The sequence below is a fragment of the Lepidochelys olivacea genome, assembly GCF_965140295.1.
Source record: "Lepidochelys olivacea isolate rLepOli2 genome assembly, chromosome: 1".
Lineage (NCBI taxonomy): Eukaryota > Metazoa > Chordata > Testudines > Cheloniidae > Lepidochelys > Lepidochelys olivacea.
In genome coordinates, this window is record NC_140411.1 from 188,191,895 (window position 1) to 188,213,256 (window position 21,362).

Here is a 21,362-nt window from a genome sequence, read left to right on the forward strand (position 1 = left end):
TTGCTGCTATCAAGAGTGCCTGTTGTATAGCGGGCAGAGCCTGGAATCAAAGTTTAGACCTACCTCTGACAAGGATACACCATATAACCATAGTCCAGTCATTTAACCTTTCCATAAAACCAGGAGAATACTTACTGAATTGGAGGGGGGGGGGGGGAAGAGAAAAGAGGGCTGGAGGCTCAAATCTGATGTCTGTTTGAGAGGAGCTCTGAGTGCCAAGTCGATGGGAAGTGCCGCCTGCAGTGTGAACATTCTGACCAGAGAACGGTTACCAAAAGACTTGCTCTTTATTTTGAACATAAAAAGAAACATTACATAGCATCATTAGAACCGTTCAATTCCGGCATTCCAGAATTGTGCCAAACACCAATTCCTGTCTATTTCCTAAAGTCATTTTCAAGCAATGCCTGGTTCAGAGTCCAAGTAGAGAGGAATTTCCCAGCTGTAACCGAGTAGAAATCACATGGCAAAGTGAACAGAGTAAGATCAACAGGAGCCCTTAGCATACTTGGCTATTGGTTTCAATCCCAGGAGTTGCAGCTTAGATGGTACTGAACCCTTGCATCGCACCTCATGCAGCTTAATCCTTAATCTCCTCAGATACCAACCACTCCTAACACACACAAGTGGGCACAGGGAGTAAAAAAAAAATCATGGGAAAAGGAGTGACTAAGAGACACAGGTTCTTTAGTTAGAGACGAGATTCCCATTGTATAAAAAGAGGATAATACAAAATTGGCACACTTGGAAGACCTGCTGGGGAACTACTGCCCCAAGAATTTCAGCCTTTGAAAATACAGCAACACCAGGGAGTAAGGGGGAGGGAGCACCATCTCCCAAAGGGCTAGCAGCTGTGCAATGTAGTGGCCATCTCCTTTCATTTGGAACAGGAAGGAGATGTGTTATGGGCTATGATGGAAGAAGTGGTTACTCACCCTCTGCAGTAACTGTGGTTCTTTGAGATTTGTGCCCTTACAGGTGCTCCACCAAGGTGCACGTGTGCCCCAGAGGCCCTTGGAGATTTTCAGGAGCAATGTCCGTTCAGCCCTTGCATGCATCATGGTTATCCTTGTGCCCGGCGCCAAGGCTGTATCAGGCTACATGGGTGAACTGTCCCCCCAGTGCCTTCTGCACCACTGAGTCTCAGAGGAAACTGAAACAGAGGGGAAGGAGCGTGGGTAACGGAGCACCTACAGGGACACACATCTTGAAGAACCACACAGTTACTACACAGGGTAAGTAACCTCTTCTTCTTCAAGTAGTGTCTGTATGGGTACTCCACTCTTGGAGACTCCTGAGCACTATCCCCCCATACGAGCAGGGAGCTTAGGATTGGAGTCCATCACAGAAGACAGAACTGCATTGCCATCAGCCGCATCTGTGCCTAGAGAAGCTATGTATTGAAGATTATGTGACAGCTCTGCAGATTTCTGGAAAGGGAACATTAAGGAGAGCCACAGATGTAGATTGTGATCTAGCTGAGTGCACCAAAACACTGATGGTGGTGGAATGTCAACAGCCTAGTAGCAGGCTATAAAATACCCGGACACGCATTTAGAGCGTGTCTCTAGGTAGAAATGGCAGAACTCTGTTTCAGTTGCAGACAGGTCAAAAACGTTCTAGTGGATTTATAAAATGGCTTAGCTCTGTCCAGATGAAAAGAGAATGCCCTCCTGACATCCAGAGCATGGAGAGCAGTCCCCAGGTTAGAAGAATGTGGCTTCGGAAAGAAAACTGGTCGGTATATGCTCTGATTCAGGTGAAATTCGTATGCTACTTTAGGAGAAACCGGAGACGTAGCCGTAAGGGCACCTTATCCTTGTGGAATGTTGTGAAAGGAGGGTCAGCCATTAAGACCCTGATCTCTCTGACTCTGCAGGCTGAGGCAATAGTAATAAAGTCAATAAGGAGCAGGTCGCCATTGGTTCAAAAGGGAGCTTTGTGAGGCTTTTGGGAACTAGGTTCAGGTCCTACACAATGACCTGTGGGAAGGTCTTTGTATGGGAGAAGAGGGTCCCCAGGCCTTTCATGAATCACATGGGTGTGGGGTGAGCAAACAGAAAAGTCTTTGATCTAAGACTGGACTCCACCCTCTATAATAAAAAAAATGCTTTTTCTTTTAAACAAATACTAATCTAACTACTAACAACTAAACTAAACTAGCTAACTAGGAGAAACTCTGTAACTACCGAGGTAGGCAAGAGGCGGACATGCTAACTCCATTGTGCCGATGCAGCCTGATATAGCCTCGGCCGGGGCACAAGGATACCAACGGCGCAAGTGTGGGTTGAACAGACATTGCTAATGAAAATCTCCGATTGAGGGCATGTGGGGCGCACACGCACCCAGAGGGACACTACTCGAAAAATAAGGTTGATGTTAGCTAAGGGCATGGGGACCCTTCACTAATGGGTAAGGAACCCCCACAGCCAAAATATCCCTGAGTTTCTTTCTGCAGGGAGAAAATGCCAGCATGCAGTGTGTGCTTAGGAAGAGCTGCCATTCCATGCTTGTTCATTCCATATTACTGCATTCCAAGCTTGGTTCTGTTTCCCCCAAACGTAACGGACAGCAACAGAGATGAGGGTTAAACCTGCAAGGAAAGCGAGTGACTTGTGCTTTGGATAACTAATCCCCACCCCACCCAACAGAGAGACATGCTAGGAACATTTTTAAAAGAACATCAATGATGTGAGGAAAGCAAATATTAAAGCAGGAAAGAGAAGAGTCGTTTAGCTGTGTGTGGGAAAGAGGACATCAATACAAACTCAGTGCCCCGCAAGACCAGCAAGCGAGTGCCTCAGTGTGGTAAGGCAGCGCAGGAGAGGACAACAAACATTCTGTGCTGGTTCTGGAAGAGGATGACATCCTGCTCTAGCAAATCAACTCCTATGCTTTCCTCTTTTTGGAGAGTATATAGATGCAAGTTCTTCCATTTTAACACAGGGAACTCAGGTGTGCCATGATGGCTATCCATTCCTCCCCCACCAGCTTCTTGCTGTGTCCACATGCAGATTCAGGAAGGGCACTGAAACACGAGGCTCGGCTTCAGAAAAAGCTAGCAATAGGGGGAGGCTGCCGAGAAGACGCAGGTCAAGATTTTCCAGCTGTGACGAGTGATTTTGGGTGCCTCCATTTCTGGATGGCCCACATGAGACACCTTAAAGGGGCCAAAGTACAAAAAATGATGCTGAGCACCCCCTCTGAAAAATCAGGCTGCTTTTGAAATGCACACATCCAAAATAGTCACGCGAAAAATCTTAGCCCCAGTTCCCTTTCAGGGACAAAGTCTTGTGCCAGTGCTGGGGAAAATATCAGGACAAAAGTAACTGAACACTGAGCATCTCAAATAAATGCCGTCTGTAGCGGTTACAATACAATGGCGTTAAAGACTTCACTCAGCTGTGAAATGAAGTCATGTTAATAAAAGGAGGTTAGATCCTGCAGTACCCCGGAGGGTACGTGCGAATGGACTACTAGTCACAGAGAAGGCCTAGAATGTAATGAAAGTCTCGAGACAGTTAACAATACAGCAGGGCCTCTAGCTTTTGCAGATGGTCTCATCTGTCATTGGTTCTTTATTCCTAAAGCATAATGGAGAAGGATGGACCATTGGTGGTAACTCAATTTCCTATCTTTGTTGATTTTAGCCAAACCCAACATGCGATATCAGTGTACTTCTTTTGTACACAATGTCTGACTTTTATTGCTTAAAAACACCAGCTGTGCTAGAAGACAGAGCTGCCCGGATAACTGAGAGCAGCTCCTTAGGAGCCATGCCAAGGGAGTGTGGAAGACCAGAGCCGGGCTTTCATACGATAGCACCTATGAATATGCCTCAAACCCCCTGGAGAGATCTGCCCATGTAGTGTCCAGCAATGGAGAGGACCCCTTGAAAAGACAGGGGTCACTGCAGGTACAAAGAGACAGAGACCTGCTTTAAAAAAAAAAATATCAAAAATCAAACTCCCTTCTATGATGGCCTGATTTTGCACCCACACAGCCACAATTTGGCTGCTGTTGATTGTGGACACACTGCTGCCAAATTAGAGATTGCAGAGATGTGTGTTAGGTGGCTGCAAGGAAACAAAATGGAAATTACTTTAGAACCTGCTCTGTGTATAGGTAATAGCTGGTTCCCACACCATTTCCAGCCAACGGCCAGTTGACCATATACCTGAAAAGAGCTGGTGGTCTCCATCCTCTTCCTAAAAGGACGGGTGTTCCTCTGACGAACACATCACCACCGCCATGACTGGTAACTGGCGCCTTGCTGGTGGTCTCAGCAGAGAGGCCAGGGAGACACTCTCCACTCAGGAAGAGTAGCACCCCCTGTGGGTCAGGGTAGAGGCACAGTGGGAGGGGCTATGGTGGGAAGGAAGGCCTGCACTGTGAAGTACTTGGTCTGAGCATTCAGCCTCTAGGGTTGCCAAGGTAGCACTTGTCACCAGAACAAAGACCAACTTTAAAAAAAATATATTTAAGAAAATTGTCACAGACACGTCCATACATGCTGTATTGTGGAGTGAACTCCAAACCCCTGAAAATAGGGGAAGAGAGGGCACCCTGACAACCATAAACCCACCTTGACCATTGCATCTTTACCAAACAAGTACTAGAGCACCTCATACGGCTGCTTCCTTCCCAGCACTGGAGATAGGAACAAAACCCGGGGGGGGGGGAGGGGAGGGAAAAGAGAGAGAGAACAGGTCAGCTAATTTTATAAAAGGCAAAATATTTCTCCCAAGCCCTGCCCACCACAATAACCCTCCCCCCCGCCCAACGATGTTCACACACAAAGAGAGATCCTAAAAACAAGACAAAAGGATTTAACAGTGAATCTTGTCTGAAGGCTGCTGAACAGTTTGCGTGTCAGAAGAAAATATCCCCACAGTAAGTGTCCCTGGAAGAAGAGCTCTGTGCTGGTACACATGGCCTGTGCTCTCAGTACTTAGCATGTGGAGAGGAGAAGCTCTAGGTCCTGGCTTAGATCAGAGAGAAAGATACTGTCCATTGGGCATTTGTGTGTCTCGCACACACACACATCTCGGTCTCGGGCCAACTGCCCAAATCTCTCCCAAAACGTGCATAGTCTCATTCTCACACTCAGTCCATCTCCATTGACATTAGCCGGCGTCGCTCCCGTCTGGTTTCTTGTACTTCCTTCTTGCAACACCAGCGGGAACTGCAGTAGCCAATGAGGCAGGATAAGAGTCCGATGATGGTGGCTAGACCAATGCCTATCAACAGTGGATATTTCAAAGCGTTCAGCACTAGGAAGGGGGAGAAAAAAAAAGCAAAAGCAAAATGATTAAATACAGCGTATAGAGAAATACCAAACTTGCTCACTCTGTCTAAGAAAGGGAAAATACACATCAGCCAGGGACAGATGAAACCATTCAGAAAGAAATTCTAGTTCCCCCTCCCCATTTCGAAGGTTCTGAAAAAATTCAGCTCTCACTCCCCTCTGTTTTGCTTCCATAATTCTCAAGCCCATATAGAAACAAGAAGGACAGGATGCAAAATCTCATAAGAAAATGTCTCATTGTGAGATTCCCAGCTCCAATCTGACAGACTCCAAAGGTTAAGCTAGTCCTGAGGAGCATCCACATTTTGGGTTCTTATCCAAACCAGATTAATCCACCAACAATTTAAACAAAGATGGATGGAAACCCATTCCTTTTACAACACAGCTTCCAAGTGACGAGTCAAGGGCTCTGACTTTTTGAAGGACTGTATACGTAGATTTAGAGCTCGTTAGGAAGCAAATTCATTCTAGCCACCTAGCAGTTTCCAGTCAAGTCCATATTTAGGTGCCCAAAGAAGTGGCCTGCTTTTCAGAAGTGCTGAACATCCTGCAGTTCAGTGAAATGGAGGGTCTGGAATGAGGACCCATTCAGGGGATTAGGTAAATCAACTCAAGAGGCACACTGCTCCAGGAGGCTCATGCAGAGTTTGAATCAACTGCAGCTCTCTCTATGACTGGTATGGACAAGCAATATTAATTGTAGGATTAGCTCCACCAGGGATGGGAGCAGAGCATTAGAAAATTAGGGACATTTCGTCCCTGAGGTAACTCACTAGCTGCACAGAAAGCAGAACAAAGACTTATGTTTCATTTCATCTTCTTTGGGGCTCCCAGTGAGGCCATTCCTTGAATTTCTGGGAAGTACTTTGGTAAGTACTTGGCCTGACATGCCCCCTAGATTATCACTAAATCACAGTTTTAACTATCTGCTGGATGTATACAACTAATGTTAAGTACATGCAGCAGTTATGAAAATTAGTTTCTTATACTGCAGGAGATTTAAGGGTTGCGTGTAACATGCAGAAAGGGCTGAAACATAGGTCAAGAACCATGAGCACAGGGAGCAGTGTATTCATTGTGTTTACAACAGGGGATTAGGAGTCAGACTCCTGGGTTCTGTTATCGATGGAGATACTAATTGCACCACAATTCACCATGCCTCAAGTCCCCTGTCTGAGAAATGCAGCTAAGGCCTGGTCTACACTACGAAGTTAAGACGACTTATGTCAACCTTTGTTGACAGTGATGCCACCTCTCCTAGTGGCGTTGCACCATGGTCTACACACCGAGGTCAGTGCGTGTGCAGACACTGTGACCTGTATCAATCCTAACAATCCTCCAGTAGCTGTCCCACAATGCTAGACAGTGACTCCACTGCTCAGACGCTGGAAGCCACCCACTTCCCTTTAAAACCCACACATACTTTTGGAATGTCTTTTCCCGATTGTTCAGCTTTGACAAGTGCACCCAACAGCTCTTCACTGTTGCGTAAAACTGCCCAACCAACCATGGCAGCTACATACTATAGACATGCTCCTGCCTGGAGCAGACAGGAGGTATTGGATCTCCTGGGCATCTGGGGAGAAGAGGCTGTGCAGACACAGCTATGGACCAGTCATAGAAACATGGACATCTATGAAAAGATTGCACAGGGGATGTGGGTGAAGGGGTATGACAGGGATCAGCAGCAGTGCCGCATGAAAGTGAAGGAACTATGGTAGGCATATCAGGAGGCCAGGGAGGCCAACCATCTACCTGGTGCTGAGCTGCAGACCTGCTACTTTTACAATGAGCTGCAGGCCATACTTGGACCCTGCACATCACCATGGATACCCAGACAGAGACTCTTGCCTGGAGCAATGAGGAGGAGGGATATGCAGCAGGAGGTCAAGCTAGGCCACAAGCCGGGAACTTGGAGACTCCATAACCATCTAGCCAGTTCCGCCAGCCAAGCACAAATGAGCCCGATCCAGTAGAAGGAACCTCAGGGTAAACGTGGGCATGCATTCTCCCTTCACGTGTTTAGATGTGGAGATGGCGCCTGGCCCAACTGGTATCTACGCTTCACTGTTTTACTCAACAAGAAGAGGTAAAGGTACCACACACACACACACAGGTAGTGTTTTCTGCATTTCAGTCTCCTGTAGATTTAGGCAGTGGGGGGCACGCATGATGTGGAGCACTTAGTTTATGTACACAGGGACATCCCTTGTATTGTCCTGAGAGATCTTGATGAAATGCCCATGGAGGTACTCTTCAATCCTCTTCCGAAGGTTTTTAGGAATGGCTGCCTTATTTCTGCTTCCATGGTTGGACACTTTCCCCACGTCACTCCATGATGACTTTGGCAGGCACCGTTGCAGTAAACAGGCTAATGGCATATGGGCCCAGATGGCTTCAGGATGCCAGAAGTCACTGTGTTCTCTGGGCCTTCGTGACCCTCAAGAGCAAGGTATCAGCTAAAATCATTTGTGCCCGTGGTAAATAGTGCCAGTACTCAGTGCCATTGTCCTGTCCTCATGCCCACGGAAATAAGTGCTGAAATTTTATTGTTTTACGCAACCAAACAATTCCCTCCTGATTCCCCACCTTGCCCCTAGTGGCCATAGTGACTGTGGCTGCTGCTGAAGAGCGGTGCTGTGGAGAGGCACTCCAGAGGGTCAACAAGCAGGTCTTGTTTAAAACTTGTAGGGGAATAAGGGAAGGGAATCCTAAGATCTTCTGCTTTCTGTCTTGACTGTAAATAGGATACATCTGTCTGTTTTATCTGTGGCTGCTGCCACTGCAGTCTTGAGGGGTGCCCCCTCCACACCCATCCCCTGATGAGGAAGAGAAAGAGGACATGTTCATCGAGATAATGAAAGTCAGTGGCGCATCAGACCATGAACAGAGGGCCAGGAGGGTGAACACAGCAGACAGCCTGGAGAAGGAAGGAACGGGCAGGAGAAAGACACAGGAGTCCCAGCAGGAAAAGGAGAGGAAGATGCACCAGGACAATGGGGTTTCCCAGGCAGCAAACACAAATGCTGCAGACTCTTGTAGACCTACAGCTCCAACAGTCACGGGCTCACCTCCCCTTACAGTCAACCAAGACTTCCACTTCAGCAGCTTCTTACATCTTGCATCAGGGGCCACATCCCTATCCCCCCACAGCAACGGACAGTGAGAAAAACCACAGCTTCACATACACTGACCTGTGAGAGCCAGCATTGGTGCATGTTTGGCAGAAATGGACTGGCATGGACATGAATGTTTTCCACCATTCTAATTTTAAAGTTCTGTTCTGTTAATTTACAATTAAAATTTTGCACTATCTTGGTTTTTCTTTGCACATTAATGTTTGGCACTGGTTTAGGTATGCAATACATTTTTATTTTTTGGACAAATTCATCTTTATTACTTCATTACATTCTGCGGTATGTCTGTGCTTCGAGTGCCACTAGATTATTCATAAGAGACCAGAGATACAGAATTCATAGGTTGAGTGAAAAACCCAGTGTAATAATTATAAATGTACAATAAGCACTGCACAGTTCATTGGTTCATTAAAAGACTAACATAAATGTACACCAAGCACTACACGATTCTTGACAGCCACCCAAAGGTCAGGGCCAGGTAGAGTACAGCCTACCACACCACACTGCTGTGGCTGTTGGTTAAAATGATCTTTCAAGGTGTCCCTCAGCTGCACAGCTCCACACTGAGCTCTTCTAATGGTGCTCGTGTCAATGTCAGCCAACAGCTGTTCCACCTCCATCCTACCCCTCAGCAACTTTTCCTTCTTTGCCTCATAGATATTATGCGGTACACAGCAGGAAACTATAACCATTGAGATGTTTTTCTCACAGAGATCTAATCTAGTGAGTAAACACTGCCGAAATCCCTTCCATCTGCCGAAAGCACATTCAGCTGCCATTCTGCACCTGCTGAGCCGGTAATTGAATCTTTCCTTGGAGCTGTCAAAGTGGACAGTGTACAGCTTCATAAACCAGGGGAGCAAAGGATAGGTGTGGTCACCCAAGATCACTTGGCATTTCAGCATTGCCAAATAGTAATCCACCTGTCTAGAACAAGTGTCCCTGATGCAGATTTCTGAACAGCCCTGTGTTCTTAAAGATGGAAGCACAATGTATGTTCCTGGACCAGCCCACATTGATCTCAGTGAAGCATCTCCAGTGATCCACCAACTCTTGCATAACCATAGAAAAGTAGCCCTTTCTGTTCATGTGCCAAGAAGGGCTGGGGCCAAAATAGGGATATGCGTGCCACAGTTCTGGAAACCCACAGCTGAAAATCCATCCATATCGTCCTGCACATTGCCTAGAGTCACAGTCCTGTGTACCAGGATACAGTTAATGGTCCTACACACTCGCATGAAAGCAGCCCCCTACTGTGGATTTTCCAATTCCAAAATTATTTTCCACTAACCGGCAGCAACCTGGCATTGCAAGTTTCCATGGTGCTATCATCACTCACTTCTCAACCATCAATGCAGCTCTCATTCTGGTGTCCCTGCACTGGATTGCGGGTGCCAGCTCGGCACACAGATCCAGGAACGTAGTCTTTCCCACCCAAAAGTTCTGCAGCCACTGCTCATCATCCCAAACCTTCGTTATGATGTGATCCCACTAGTCAGTGCTCAGCTTTCAGGCCCAGAAGGGGCACTCCACCGTCTGCAGCTGCTCTGTGAACACCAACAACCTTGCATTTTTTTAATTTTTATTTTTTTCCCCACTGTGTTCCCTAGTAATCTGTCCTCAAAGAAATCATCATGTCCCCCGTTGTTGCGGTACTTCCTGCAGCTCTGCAAATACCAGAGCACCATTCTCCCTGAGTTTGTAATGTTCATGACAACAGTACACAGCTGTGCAGGCTCCATGCTTCTGTCAGAGATGGCAGACACTAACAAGTGTGGGTTTGTAGGGTTTTTAAAAAAGACACAAAAACGTGATAGGATAGAGATAGCATTATGGGATGAGAAAATTGCCTGGTGGGAACATGACCCCTTGCTCCCCCTTCCCCGTGACTCGTGTGTGTGCAAGCACGTTCCAAAAATTTCCCAAAAGGTATTGCACCAGAGGGCAGCGCATGACGCACTGAGATACCTACCTATGGTGCACCGCATTTTACATTGACACAAGCTCTGCTGGTGTGTACATGCAGCACCAACACAAGCAGTCATGTATGCACAAGTGATGCAGTAACTGCTGTGGCTTTACACCGATAGAACTTACATTTACCAGAGTTTGTAATGTAGACATGGCTTAATACTTCCCTTGTGTGGTCAGCATCAGGGTTACTTTACAATGTATATCATGTGGAGAGTCTTGGTTAAAAGATGCTATAGGTGTGAGAAGTATCAGGCCACTCAACGGGTTGGGAAAGGGGAAAGCTTTGCTTTTGTAAGCACGATACATTGCTGGGCACATTGTATGATCAGGAATTAAAAGTTTAACATGCAAGAGAAAATGCAAAGTTTAACTGCAGATAGAACTAGCACTTTTCATATTTAGAGGCAGTTGCAGAGTACTTAAAAAGCTTTTCTAGTTCTACGACAGCACACATTAGACCCATAGCATTACACGTGTTCTTATCATCAACATGGGGTAAAGTGTCATCACTGGTATTCCTGAGCCTTAGCATCCCCACTGGCAGAATACAGCAGGTGTACAGATGGGCTATGAAGTACCCTGTGCAGTCACCTTCGGAAGAAAGGAGGCAGCTACAATGCAGGGGCCTCTAAAAGTGGGGGTGGGCTGGAGGGAGGGGCGCGTGCAGAATGGGGAATAGTTGGTACCTGAGGGCTCCAACAGGGGTGTGGCAAGTACATTCCCCAGCCTCAACAAGAAAAGTATCTAAAACCCTTACCATCCATTTTCACAGATATGAATATGGGCTTGGATTTGATCTCCGGTTCCCGCTGCCAGACACCCGTGGCTGATCGCACCCAAGGGGTTATTGAGCAGTAATGGTTGCCGAAATCCTGGCCCTCACAGCCATGCACCCGCAGCCGGAACTCCATGGGGCTGATCCTCTCCAGGCTGACATCGCTGCTCCAGTTCCTCCTGGCCTGGGTCACGATCCCTTTCCGATCCAAGGAAGCTAGCAAGACAGGGGCTCTGTCCAGTGCAAAGGAATGCACAGCAAACCAGGAGACGTCGAAGGACATATCATCTGAGTTTGAAGGCAAACAGAATTTGGCAAGGACAGTGAGCTCTGAAGGATATTTACAGTGTCACTTAGTCAGCAAATGGGCAGAGTCTGGTGTCTCGGAACATACAGGAGCATTATAACCAAATGACTGAAAATACAGCATAGATTTAAAAACAAAAAACAAAACAAACCAAAAACACCCTGTTCTTTGACAACTCAGCTTTCCAGCACAAACCAGGTAAATCACAGAAGGATTACAATGCAGGTGGTATCATGAAAATATGAACTCTTAGGCAGTTAACCTCATTTCTGAATTGACCAGACACACAAAGAAGATTATGACTGCAGGAAACTAAGTAGGCTGGATCAGTATTTGGCATTAACCCTTGGAATGCTACCTAATTATGACAGAGATGTTGGGAGTCGTGGGCACTTGCTAAAGCAGAGGAAGCAGAAAGGGAAGAGTCAGGGCTAGGACACTTAGTGGGGTGGTTGGGTCTTTTTTTCAGGGATGGTAGCAAGGGATTTTTAGCACCTGGGAAGGACTGTCAGTGGGAGCATAGGAAGGGTAGTGAGCAGAGGTGAAAGTAAGCCGGTGCGCCGTACCGGGGTGACCTGGCTTTCGCAGGTGGCAATTTAAAGGGCCTGGGGCTCCCAGCAGCGGCTGGAGCCCCAGGCCCTTTAAATTGCCGCCAGAGCCCCACTGCTGGAGCCCTTGTAGAGGGCAGCACATAAGTGTTTAGCAGCTGAAGAGGAATGGGATTAAGATCTTGTCAAAACACAGGTTTAGCAACTAGGGGACAGTGGGTAAATCGTGCAGGTACTTGTTGGGAGGGTAAGTGTGTCATGAAGTTGGGCTGGGGTACAACAGTAGGAAGGCTATGGATAGTTGGGAGAGGGACAGGGTTTCCTACTGGGGACAGCAGAAGATCTTCTATTGTGTCTTTTTCCTACTATTTTAGACTGAAATCTCAAATTTAATTTCATAGGTGAGTCTTTGCTAAGCAAGCCTAGAAGCTGGGTAAGACTGTTGTAATTCCCACATGATTAAACTAAAGCGCAAGGCCTGAGGAGCAGAATGCTAGAAGTTTGCTAGCGGGCAACAGTTTCCAAACAACATCCTTGACCTTGTCTAGTCTCTCATGCTTTCAGAGAAGTCTCTCCTCTAAAAAGACAGCCTCCCAGCTGTAGTTAGCGTGCTGTGTTCTCAACATAAAAAGGCAGGCCCCCAGGTAGTACAGCGATGAACATGCTAGAATTGCTCATAAAACACCACACACATAATGATATCACTAAATATTTGCCTTCACATCCTGCCCATGAAACAGCCTACCTTTCTGCCATAGTTTTTCTTTAATTATGTGTCAGAAGGAACTATGCCTCACACACATTGCACTTGCAAGGAGATAATCTACCAAGTGCCTTTGTAGTGACTTCCACCTCTAACACCAGTTGACAGATAGTCAGAGTCCATCAGTACTACCGTCCCTTTCCGTGCTCATACAAGATCATATTGATCCATTTAGCAGATCTGCACTTTTAACCCTATTAGGCTGGCAGCTGAGGATGCAGTTTAATCACTGCAACATCCTCTGTGTTAATACCCCAATTCACCGCACAGCGGGTTAGAAAACCAACATGGATGCTATTATATATGAGTAATATACAGAAAGCTGCTAAAGAAGTCATTGTTTTTTATGGTCTCTTTAACAAACTTGTCTAAACTCCAGCTGAAGATGGATTCCATCTGAGAGCAATAATGAAATATTCTCATAATCTGTGTGTAGGGATGATAGGGGTGGGATGGACCATTCTCAATCTGACCTATCCACAATGTCAGGAAGCTAAGCAGGAGGGACCTAACACTATCTCCTTGATCACCAGAGCTGGGGACTTTATCCTGAGGTGTGCTAGACTGACCACACTGTAGTCAATGGGCTCTAATAATACACAGCACACATATAATACTGTTCTTAACTAAATAATCAGTGGCCCACACTGTCCAAGGAAAACTGTGTTGAGCTCTTCTTACCACACAAGTGCCTCAGATGTAGTAGGGGCTAGCATGGCTTTGAGTGTAATGAGGACACAGCCTTAGACAATTCTGCTGCTTCTATACATTATCTGCATCTCTGATTCCCCTACACATTAAGCACACAGATGGGCCACAACTGACGCTCACATCCTTATGAATTTTGGATACAGATTGGTGTTGGCGGGGAGTGAGGGGGGAGGGAGGATAGGATACTGAATATGAATTAGTTGAGTTCCCATATCCAAGCCAGCCTCTACAATTTTGGATCCACATCAGATCTAAAACTGGAAAGGGTTTATGTTTTCCAGTTCTGAGTAAGGTCCAACCAAAATAACACTAACATTTTGCAGGATATCAGCACTGCCAGTCCTGAATTGAGCTTCAAACTCAGTACCTAGCCCTACCCTACACTTGCAGGGGGTATCTCCTCGGCTTATCTGTAGTTAGCAGGTGCCACATCTACGTACGTATGCTGAGCTGTAGCCGTGATGGTTCCAGGAGATTAGAAAGGCAAGGTGGATGCGATAATATCTTTTACTGGACCAAATTCTGCTGATGAGAGAGAGAAGTGATCGAGCTACACAGAGCTCTTCATGTTTCAGGAAGGACCTGAAGAAAAACTCTGTCTAAAATGAAAGATATTACCTCACCTACCTTGTCTCTCTAATAGCTATGTATTGCATTTCAAATTCTGTTACTTATTCCCCTACTGGAGGGGATAATTCTGTTTGTAATATCATTAATTGACCTGGAAGTACCCATAAACAGGATTGAAATACGTAGCAGGAGCAGATAAACGCTATGGGATAAAATGTCCTATTTTCATGTACGTCTTCTGTAATGAAAAGAGGGAAAGACAGCAGATAGGGGCACACTATATAGCAACAGAGACACTGGCATCTCCAAATAGTCCATTCACCCAGAAAGTTCACTATCCTGACTGCAACAATGGCCAGTACCAGAAGATGCCACAGAACCTCCATAAAAGTACCTGGTGTATTTTGCAGTTCTGGAGAAGGGAAACATTACCCAACCCCACCTGGGGATCAGTTAATGCCCTGAAGCACATTTGTTGACAGATAGTCCTTGTAGATCATTCCTACTGCCTGTAACTGCAGAGGCTACTTTTAGTTACTCAGGGTGACATCCTGGCCCCCCTAAAGTCAAGGGAAAAATTCCCATTTGTTTCAACACAGCCAGAATTTCACCCTCTATCTTGCCTGCTCCCTTCACCACCAGTGTCCCTCATTCTGCACCTGGACCAACCACTTCTAGGGGAAGAGTTCCATCTCCATAGCCCAGTCAGTTCTTGACTTCTGTGGAGACTGCTAAAAAGGTGGCCTGTTATGTGGTAGCGGACACCAGTCCACAAGAAGCCAGATTGAAAACCACCCACTCATTTCAAAGATCATTAAGACAGCCATTAGCTTTTTTGTCTCCACCAAGCTGGGTTGAGTTTGAAACCGTGACCCGAGGTAACAGGTCCACACACCCTGGCTACACCCAATCTCTGAAGACATACATTGCCCATAAATTCCTCTTACTTCCGCATATTCTACTTCAGACAAGCTCGATCCAGTTATAGTAAGAACACTTGGACATTCTCCAGGATAAATGACATCAATGATGACACAGCTCTGACCCATTGCCTCCCCCAAATCCCCAGTCACACACAGTTACACTTGCAGAATAAAATTTTAACAAACAAGTCCTTTTAACGTCTCAGGCAAATTCATACCTTTGAAGAATTGTTTTCTGTTTAAAATTATACTGTTAATTTGAGGTTCTCTTTTTCCTTCATACAGCGATAATGAGTTGAAAGTTATAAGATCTTGCTGTCATTTTGAGAATGCCAAATCTATCTTTTGTAATTACACCATGGCATAATAGTATTATGCCAACATATCTTATTAATCAGTATACACAGTGCGCAATTAGTGACTCAGTACCGACACACAGAGAATCAGAGGGAGATTTTGTCTGCCTGAAAGATTTCCTCGTTATTATATCCCTTGAAGGGGCTGTGTGCCAAAGTCATTTGCTTTATTCCTGAGTTTTGTGTGATTTTTCACATTACAAAATATTAGAAATTTAGCAACAGCAGGACATGAATTTGGTGCTCTATAAAGATTAGTAGCAAATACGTCCAGCTGCTCCCAGAATCTGATCAATTAAACAGCATATTTAAATATTTGGTTATCCACTGGTATCCCCAAAAGCAAGAAAAAAAAAATCTTTCCTCCATCCCCGTTGTTCATACTAAGTATCAATTTTAATTAGGGAACAAAAATAAAGTCTCCATTTTTGGATCACTGGAACAGATCATTGTCACCACAAATTCATTGCTATTCTTCCCTGCCCCTACCATACAGTCTTATATTAGTCAATATCAGGCACCAGGAAAAGAGAGGCTAAATGCTCCCTGGGATATTATGAGGGAGAAATATAACATCCCAGTGACAAATCCAGGGGGTTGCTGATCCCTTTGGGTGATGAAACTCTCAGGTCCTCTCTACATGCAGACTAACGTGGTGGTGTCCTGCTTTCTCCCTCCAGGCTGGCTAGAATCATCAACATGTAAGGCACATCTTTATGCATATTCCAATTTGACACACAGGACTAAGCTGTCTGGGTTTTAGCTACTTTCCTGGCTACTCAGTCCTCAAGATAGTGAATTCTATTCCCAGCCCACCTACTAGACACCATGCACTTCCACTCGACAGAATGGAGCTCTTTTAGCATCTTGTGATTGTGCTGAATCACAATTTTGAAACCCCTTTTTGTTTGCTAAATTGATATGAGGTTGAACAGGGCTTCCTAGAGAGCTGAGAGTACCACTCTTCAAGACAGTGTAAAGAAGCTGGCTTTGTTAATTTTCCAGGGCACTCACTGGGTCTGTCTGGAGCACATAAAACTACTTTTTCAGAGAGAGACACTGTAATACTCTCAAGGACCTGAGAATACAGGCCTATGAAGGGGTCATTTGGGAGACATTGTTATCTGTTCGAAGAAGAATTTTTACAGAACTAATAGAAGAGACTCTGCCCTTGAGGCAATGGAGACACTACCTTACTCAAAGAATTAAAAAAATTTCATTTGAATTCAGCACACTAATCACAGCTGTTAAACTAACAGACTGGCTCTCCCAGATGAAGAATCTATAAGGGACAGATGTTCCAGTGTCCCAACCCTCCATAACGCACACTCCATTCGGGGCTCAGAGCAGCAACGGCACTCCTTTGCATAGTGTTGCGGCCAGAGCAGAGCACTGCGGGAGACATCCAAAAGTGCCTTCAGTGATGGATAAATGTACAGCTAGCTAAGACAAGTTACTTTGCCCCACCTAAGTCTGACCTAGAACCAGTACTATTATAAGTACTCTAAATTGATTCTGGGTGTAACAGAAGGAGGATAAGCTGACTGATAAAGAGAAAGACATTGTCTTCTCTCAAGCACAGCAAATATTTCAAAATCTTCCTATAAGTACTTTGCACAGATGGTTATGAAAATTAAGGAGCGTGTAAACAGATCACCCCAGATGTTTCCCTACCTTACTCCATGAAATATAAACATCTATTAGAATTGCACACTTGTGAAGGAGAGCTGCAAAGCTTAGATGAAAATAGTTCAGCACAAATCTGGGCTTAATGCCCTCAGCAACACGTCTGCGGACTTTAAAATAAAAGATCCTCTCAAATCCACTGGCTCGTCTGTGTTCATGAGAGATAACCTAGAATGAACAATTCTGGAACATCAGAGACCAAAACAGCAAGGATTTAATATGGAGACTTGACTTCTATGATATTCCAGAAGATGCAAGTGGGCCAGGGGTGGTGCTACCTCTCTGTGCAAGTTAAGCAGACAGTTGGCAGAGCAGTGATGTCTGCTCTGCCTTCACTTAACTTCCCACATCCCGGGGGCAGACGGAGACCAGCACTACATTGCTCAGTCAACCCAGAAAGTACATCAACTCTTGCTGTATGTATACAGTTGGTGCAAGCTTTCCCCAGTATTGGGTGTCAGTTCCAATTTGGGGGGAGTTCCCATGGTCTGTTCATTTCCTTGGCGTCTCTGCTAAGTTTGGGTTATTAATTCCAGTTGTGAATTAAGTTTTGCGATATGGAGAGATGTCTCACTAAAAACAGGCCAAGCCACCAACAGGAGAGAAAGATATCAGACTCCCATCCACAGGGGTCCAACAGAGGGCTGGAGACGTGCCAGTTTCTCTGGCATGCCTGAAGGGCCCAGATGCAGCTTCTCCATGAGGACACAGATGGGGCTGGTTTGAATCTCAAATCTTGTTAAACAATGTTTGCACAGACCACTGACTAAGTTACTTGGACACCTGTCACAATTCCACACTTAGTCATTCCCTGCTGCGCACGTCCACTGTACAAGCTGAACACGGGTCTGTTTGCCCAGCTGTTACAGACTTAAGGAACTGTGGGAGCAGAGCTCTGCCAAACACAATGAGACAATTCCCAGAAGCAGAATCGATTACAAAAATCTTCAGTGCTATGATAATGGAAACTCTGCACTGATTGCTCTGGGTGACAAGGACATTTCTAATTCTCAGCAGTATCAATGCTTTCAATAAGCATCTCAACCCCAGTGAGACTGCACTATTCACACCTTGGCCATAGGGATTGGCAGTTTTCTGGAGAGGTCACCGTTCCAGTGTAAAACTCTGTTCTCTATCATCCTTCCACCCCTTGTCTGAATACCTCCAATCTCTTGTTCTCCGCATACCCCCCAGAACAGTCATATAATAAACCTCACTACAATGTACACTGAGTGGCCTCCTTGTTGGAAATCTCAGAGGCATCAAGAGCTGAAAATGGGCCACGGAGACTAAATTGTCTGATGATTTCTAAAGGGCTCTTGTGCAAAGCACACTAAGGGCAGATTGGGGCACAAAGAACACAATTATATTGCTGCAGATCATGCCCATTCTCCAGGGTTATGAATCTTGTCAACATTAAAGATTCCTCAACTTTCTCCCCACCTACCAATTCAAATAAGACACTCAAACCAGGTTTTCACCATTCTTACTACAGTCTTCACTCATATTTTCACAGACAGCACAGAGCAGTAATTTAGCAGACTACTTCCCTACTGCATTTGCCTCTGCAGCACAAACTGCTTGACTAACTCTTGGTATGTCATGTTATACGCTTCTATAATAAAAGATGTAATCTTTTTTGGAGAAGCATCATGCTTACAGAGGTCATAAGTGCCACATGTACTAATTTACATAACAAATAGGGACAAATTAAAGAGAATATAAACCAAACTAAACCTTCATCCAAAACTCATATCAAGCCTAGGGTTTTTTTTTGTTTGTTTTTGAGTTCTCAAAGCATAAATATATCATTTAAAGCTATTTCATGGTTTTTTTACCCCAAGTCAGGATCAGCCAAGCTAGTGTCAAGCAGGCATCTGAACTTTTGGTGCGTCTCTGAACCTCATAACCTTTTAAGGTTTGCATTCAGTGTGCATCCTACCATGTTAGCAATGAACAGAATGCAACATTTCTTCTTGGTATTTCATACAAAAGCTCCTGAATCTAGAAACAGGCTCATTACTAAAGAGATCAGCAATGAGAAAGGACTGTTGGCATCTTGGCTAAATTTTAAAATTGTAAAAACAAGATATAAAGTAAGTTTAGTGTTGGACAAACAGTGCTAAGCTGACACGTGGAGATTTAATGACTATCCACAGAAGATACACAGCTTTTCCCCCGCACTGCCCTGACAATGAATCTCATTCCTAACTAAGGGTGACTGGGCCCACAGCGCATTCAATCTTTGGCTCTTTGCTCAGACTGCCAGCAATGGGGACTGTTAGTGTGAACAGTAATGGAGGTTTGTGATGAGAACACCTCTTCACTAGGATATGAAATGAGAACCTACCAGTTTGTTTTATATATACACATATAACCTTTTGGCCTATATTTTCCTATATTCTCCATTGCTTTGACTAGTATTATGGGGCTTTGTGGTGGTTCTTGATTTCTAGACCTATTCAAATAGTGTCCCAGTTGCCCGTGTTGTACAGTACAGTGAAGGTAACGGAGTTATTTCCAAAAAACAAAAAATGAAATAAAGTTCAGTGGAGTACCTGGCTCAAGTACCACTCTGTCGATGGTGACAATGCAGAGCAGATCTGCCAGCTCGCCCTGGTAAACCGTCGGGTTGTCCGAATGCACTGAGACATTAAACACGGGACCTAAAAGATAGCAATTTAATCCCATTATTCATTCAAGGTTCCTTCTTTGTGTTACCCAAAAGCTTTTAACCAGTGCTTAAAACAATCTAGGTTAGTTTGTGAAGCACTTTGATGTCAGATGACTAATATATTGCCTCTGCTCTCAAAGTGAAGATTTATGGAACCACCTGCATATTCTTTAAGACACTAAATTTCATGCTGGTGGAAAGTACCAATCACGAGCTCTGAAGTCCTCTACTGATTCATAGAACAGGCACAGTATGGCAGGAGGAGTTTACCACACACTGTCCTCTGCCAATATGCCATCCACTTGCCCTGGAGGAGGCCCCTATGGGTGTCTTTCACCTGTTCAGTCTTGGGAACCCCCCCCCGCTTTGATTGCGGAGCCACTGACGTGTGTGATGTGGACATTTCTATTAGGAGCTGAACAAAGACCAACTCACCTCTTAGAACATGTAACCTTTATTATATGGCCACAATTCCATATGGTTTTCATATGGGTCCTGGCTCTACCCCATACAACTTCTTCTATGATCCTAGGCAAGTCAAAATATCTGTGTCTGAATTCCTCCACCTATACAATGGTTATAATATGGATATACCCTCACAGGGGTGTGGTGAGGTGCTCAGCTACTATGGTGATGTGCATCACAGAAAAGCCTTTAGATCAAGACACCCACTTTTGACCAGTACCAAATCCATGGTGCAAAATTAATGACAGAGTGATGGTACTTCACATAGGTTTACATGGCTAGAACTGTACCTCTTTTGTAGGCAGAAGACTGAAGGACAGATATCTGAATATCCCATAATCTGAGTCCTCCACTAAAATAAGGATTCACCTACCAGAGAGGTGAGAAACAAGACAGCACTGTTTATGGTTGTCTCCATCATTCTGAGGTCTAGGCCCTACTTTAAATCCAAGAATCTTCATAACTCTTGCAGAGTCCCACCAGGCTTTTGACAGGAAACCTCCAAGGAAAATCCAGGTTTCTGTAGGTAGCTGTACTAGTGACTGAGTAGATTGTACTTTTTCTTCAAGTCACTACTGAACCAATGTTCTGGAATGGAATTAGGGTATTGTGCCACTAGTTGTAACCTACTGGTTGAGATATTGAAGACCGCAGGGGGATGACTATTTGTGGTCCACGGAGATTACAGAGCACTTTTTACAAGAGCCAAAATTCCAATTAAGAGGAAGCAATTACTTTGTGGCTTCCTAAATTCGTATGATGATTTCAAATGGGCATAATTTTCTTTACTTTCTGTTAAACTGTAGTGCAACATTCTTGTTGCAGTTAAATCTTCCATTCCCCCCCCCCCCCCACACTCCCCCATGGCTGCATTTTGGCAGTGATGAAGCAAGGTCTACCTATGTAAGTTTATAAAATCACTGTCACATGAAAGGCATTATATAAAAGTGTAAGATGTCCCTGAAAACATGGAGATAAATGAATACCAAAGATGCCTTAGAAGTTGTATGGACTATTGGTTTAGACTTGAAGAGTCTGCTAGAACATATTTACGGAAATAAGAGACCTAGAATATTATGAAGTTCAGATGCTATGGTGATGGGTGTCTTATAAATGCATTAAAATTGGCACACATTTAAAAGTTGAGCCCTCCCCCTCGGTCCCC

The 21,362-nt window shown here is 45.0% G+C and overlaps 1 protein-coding gene across 1 annotated transcript in view; it reads right to left on the reverse strand.

Moving 5' to 3' along the window:
* Window positions 1-268: 268 nt before the first annotated feature.
* The window catches only part of PTGFRN (prostaglandin F2 receptor inhibitor), a 99,856-nt gene continuing 78,762 nt past the window's right edge, over window positions 269-21,362 (reverse strand). Inside the window, exons 7-9 of the mRNA XM_084646872.1 lie at window positions 19,617-19,724; window positions 11,177-11,482; window positions 269-5,273 (exon numbers count right to left, since the gene is read on the reverse strand). Coding sequence (XP_084502998.1) covers window positions 5,107-5,273; window positions 11,177-11,482; window positions 19,617-19,724 — 581 coding nt within the window. The 3' untranslated portion in view covers window positions 269-5,106. The remainder of the gene's footprint in view (window positions 5,274-11,176; window positions 11,483-19,616; window positions 19,725-21,362) is intronic.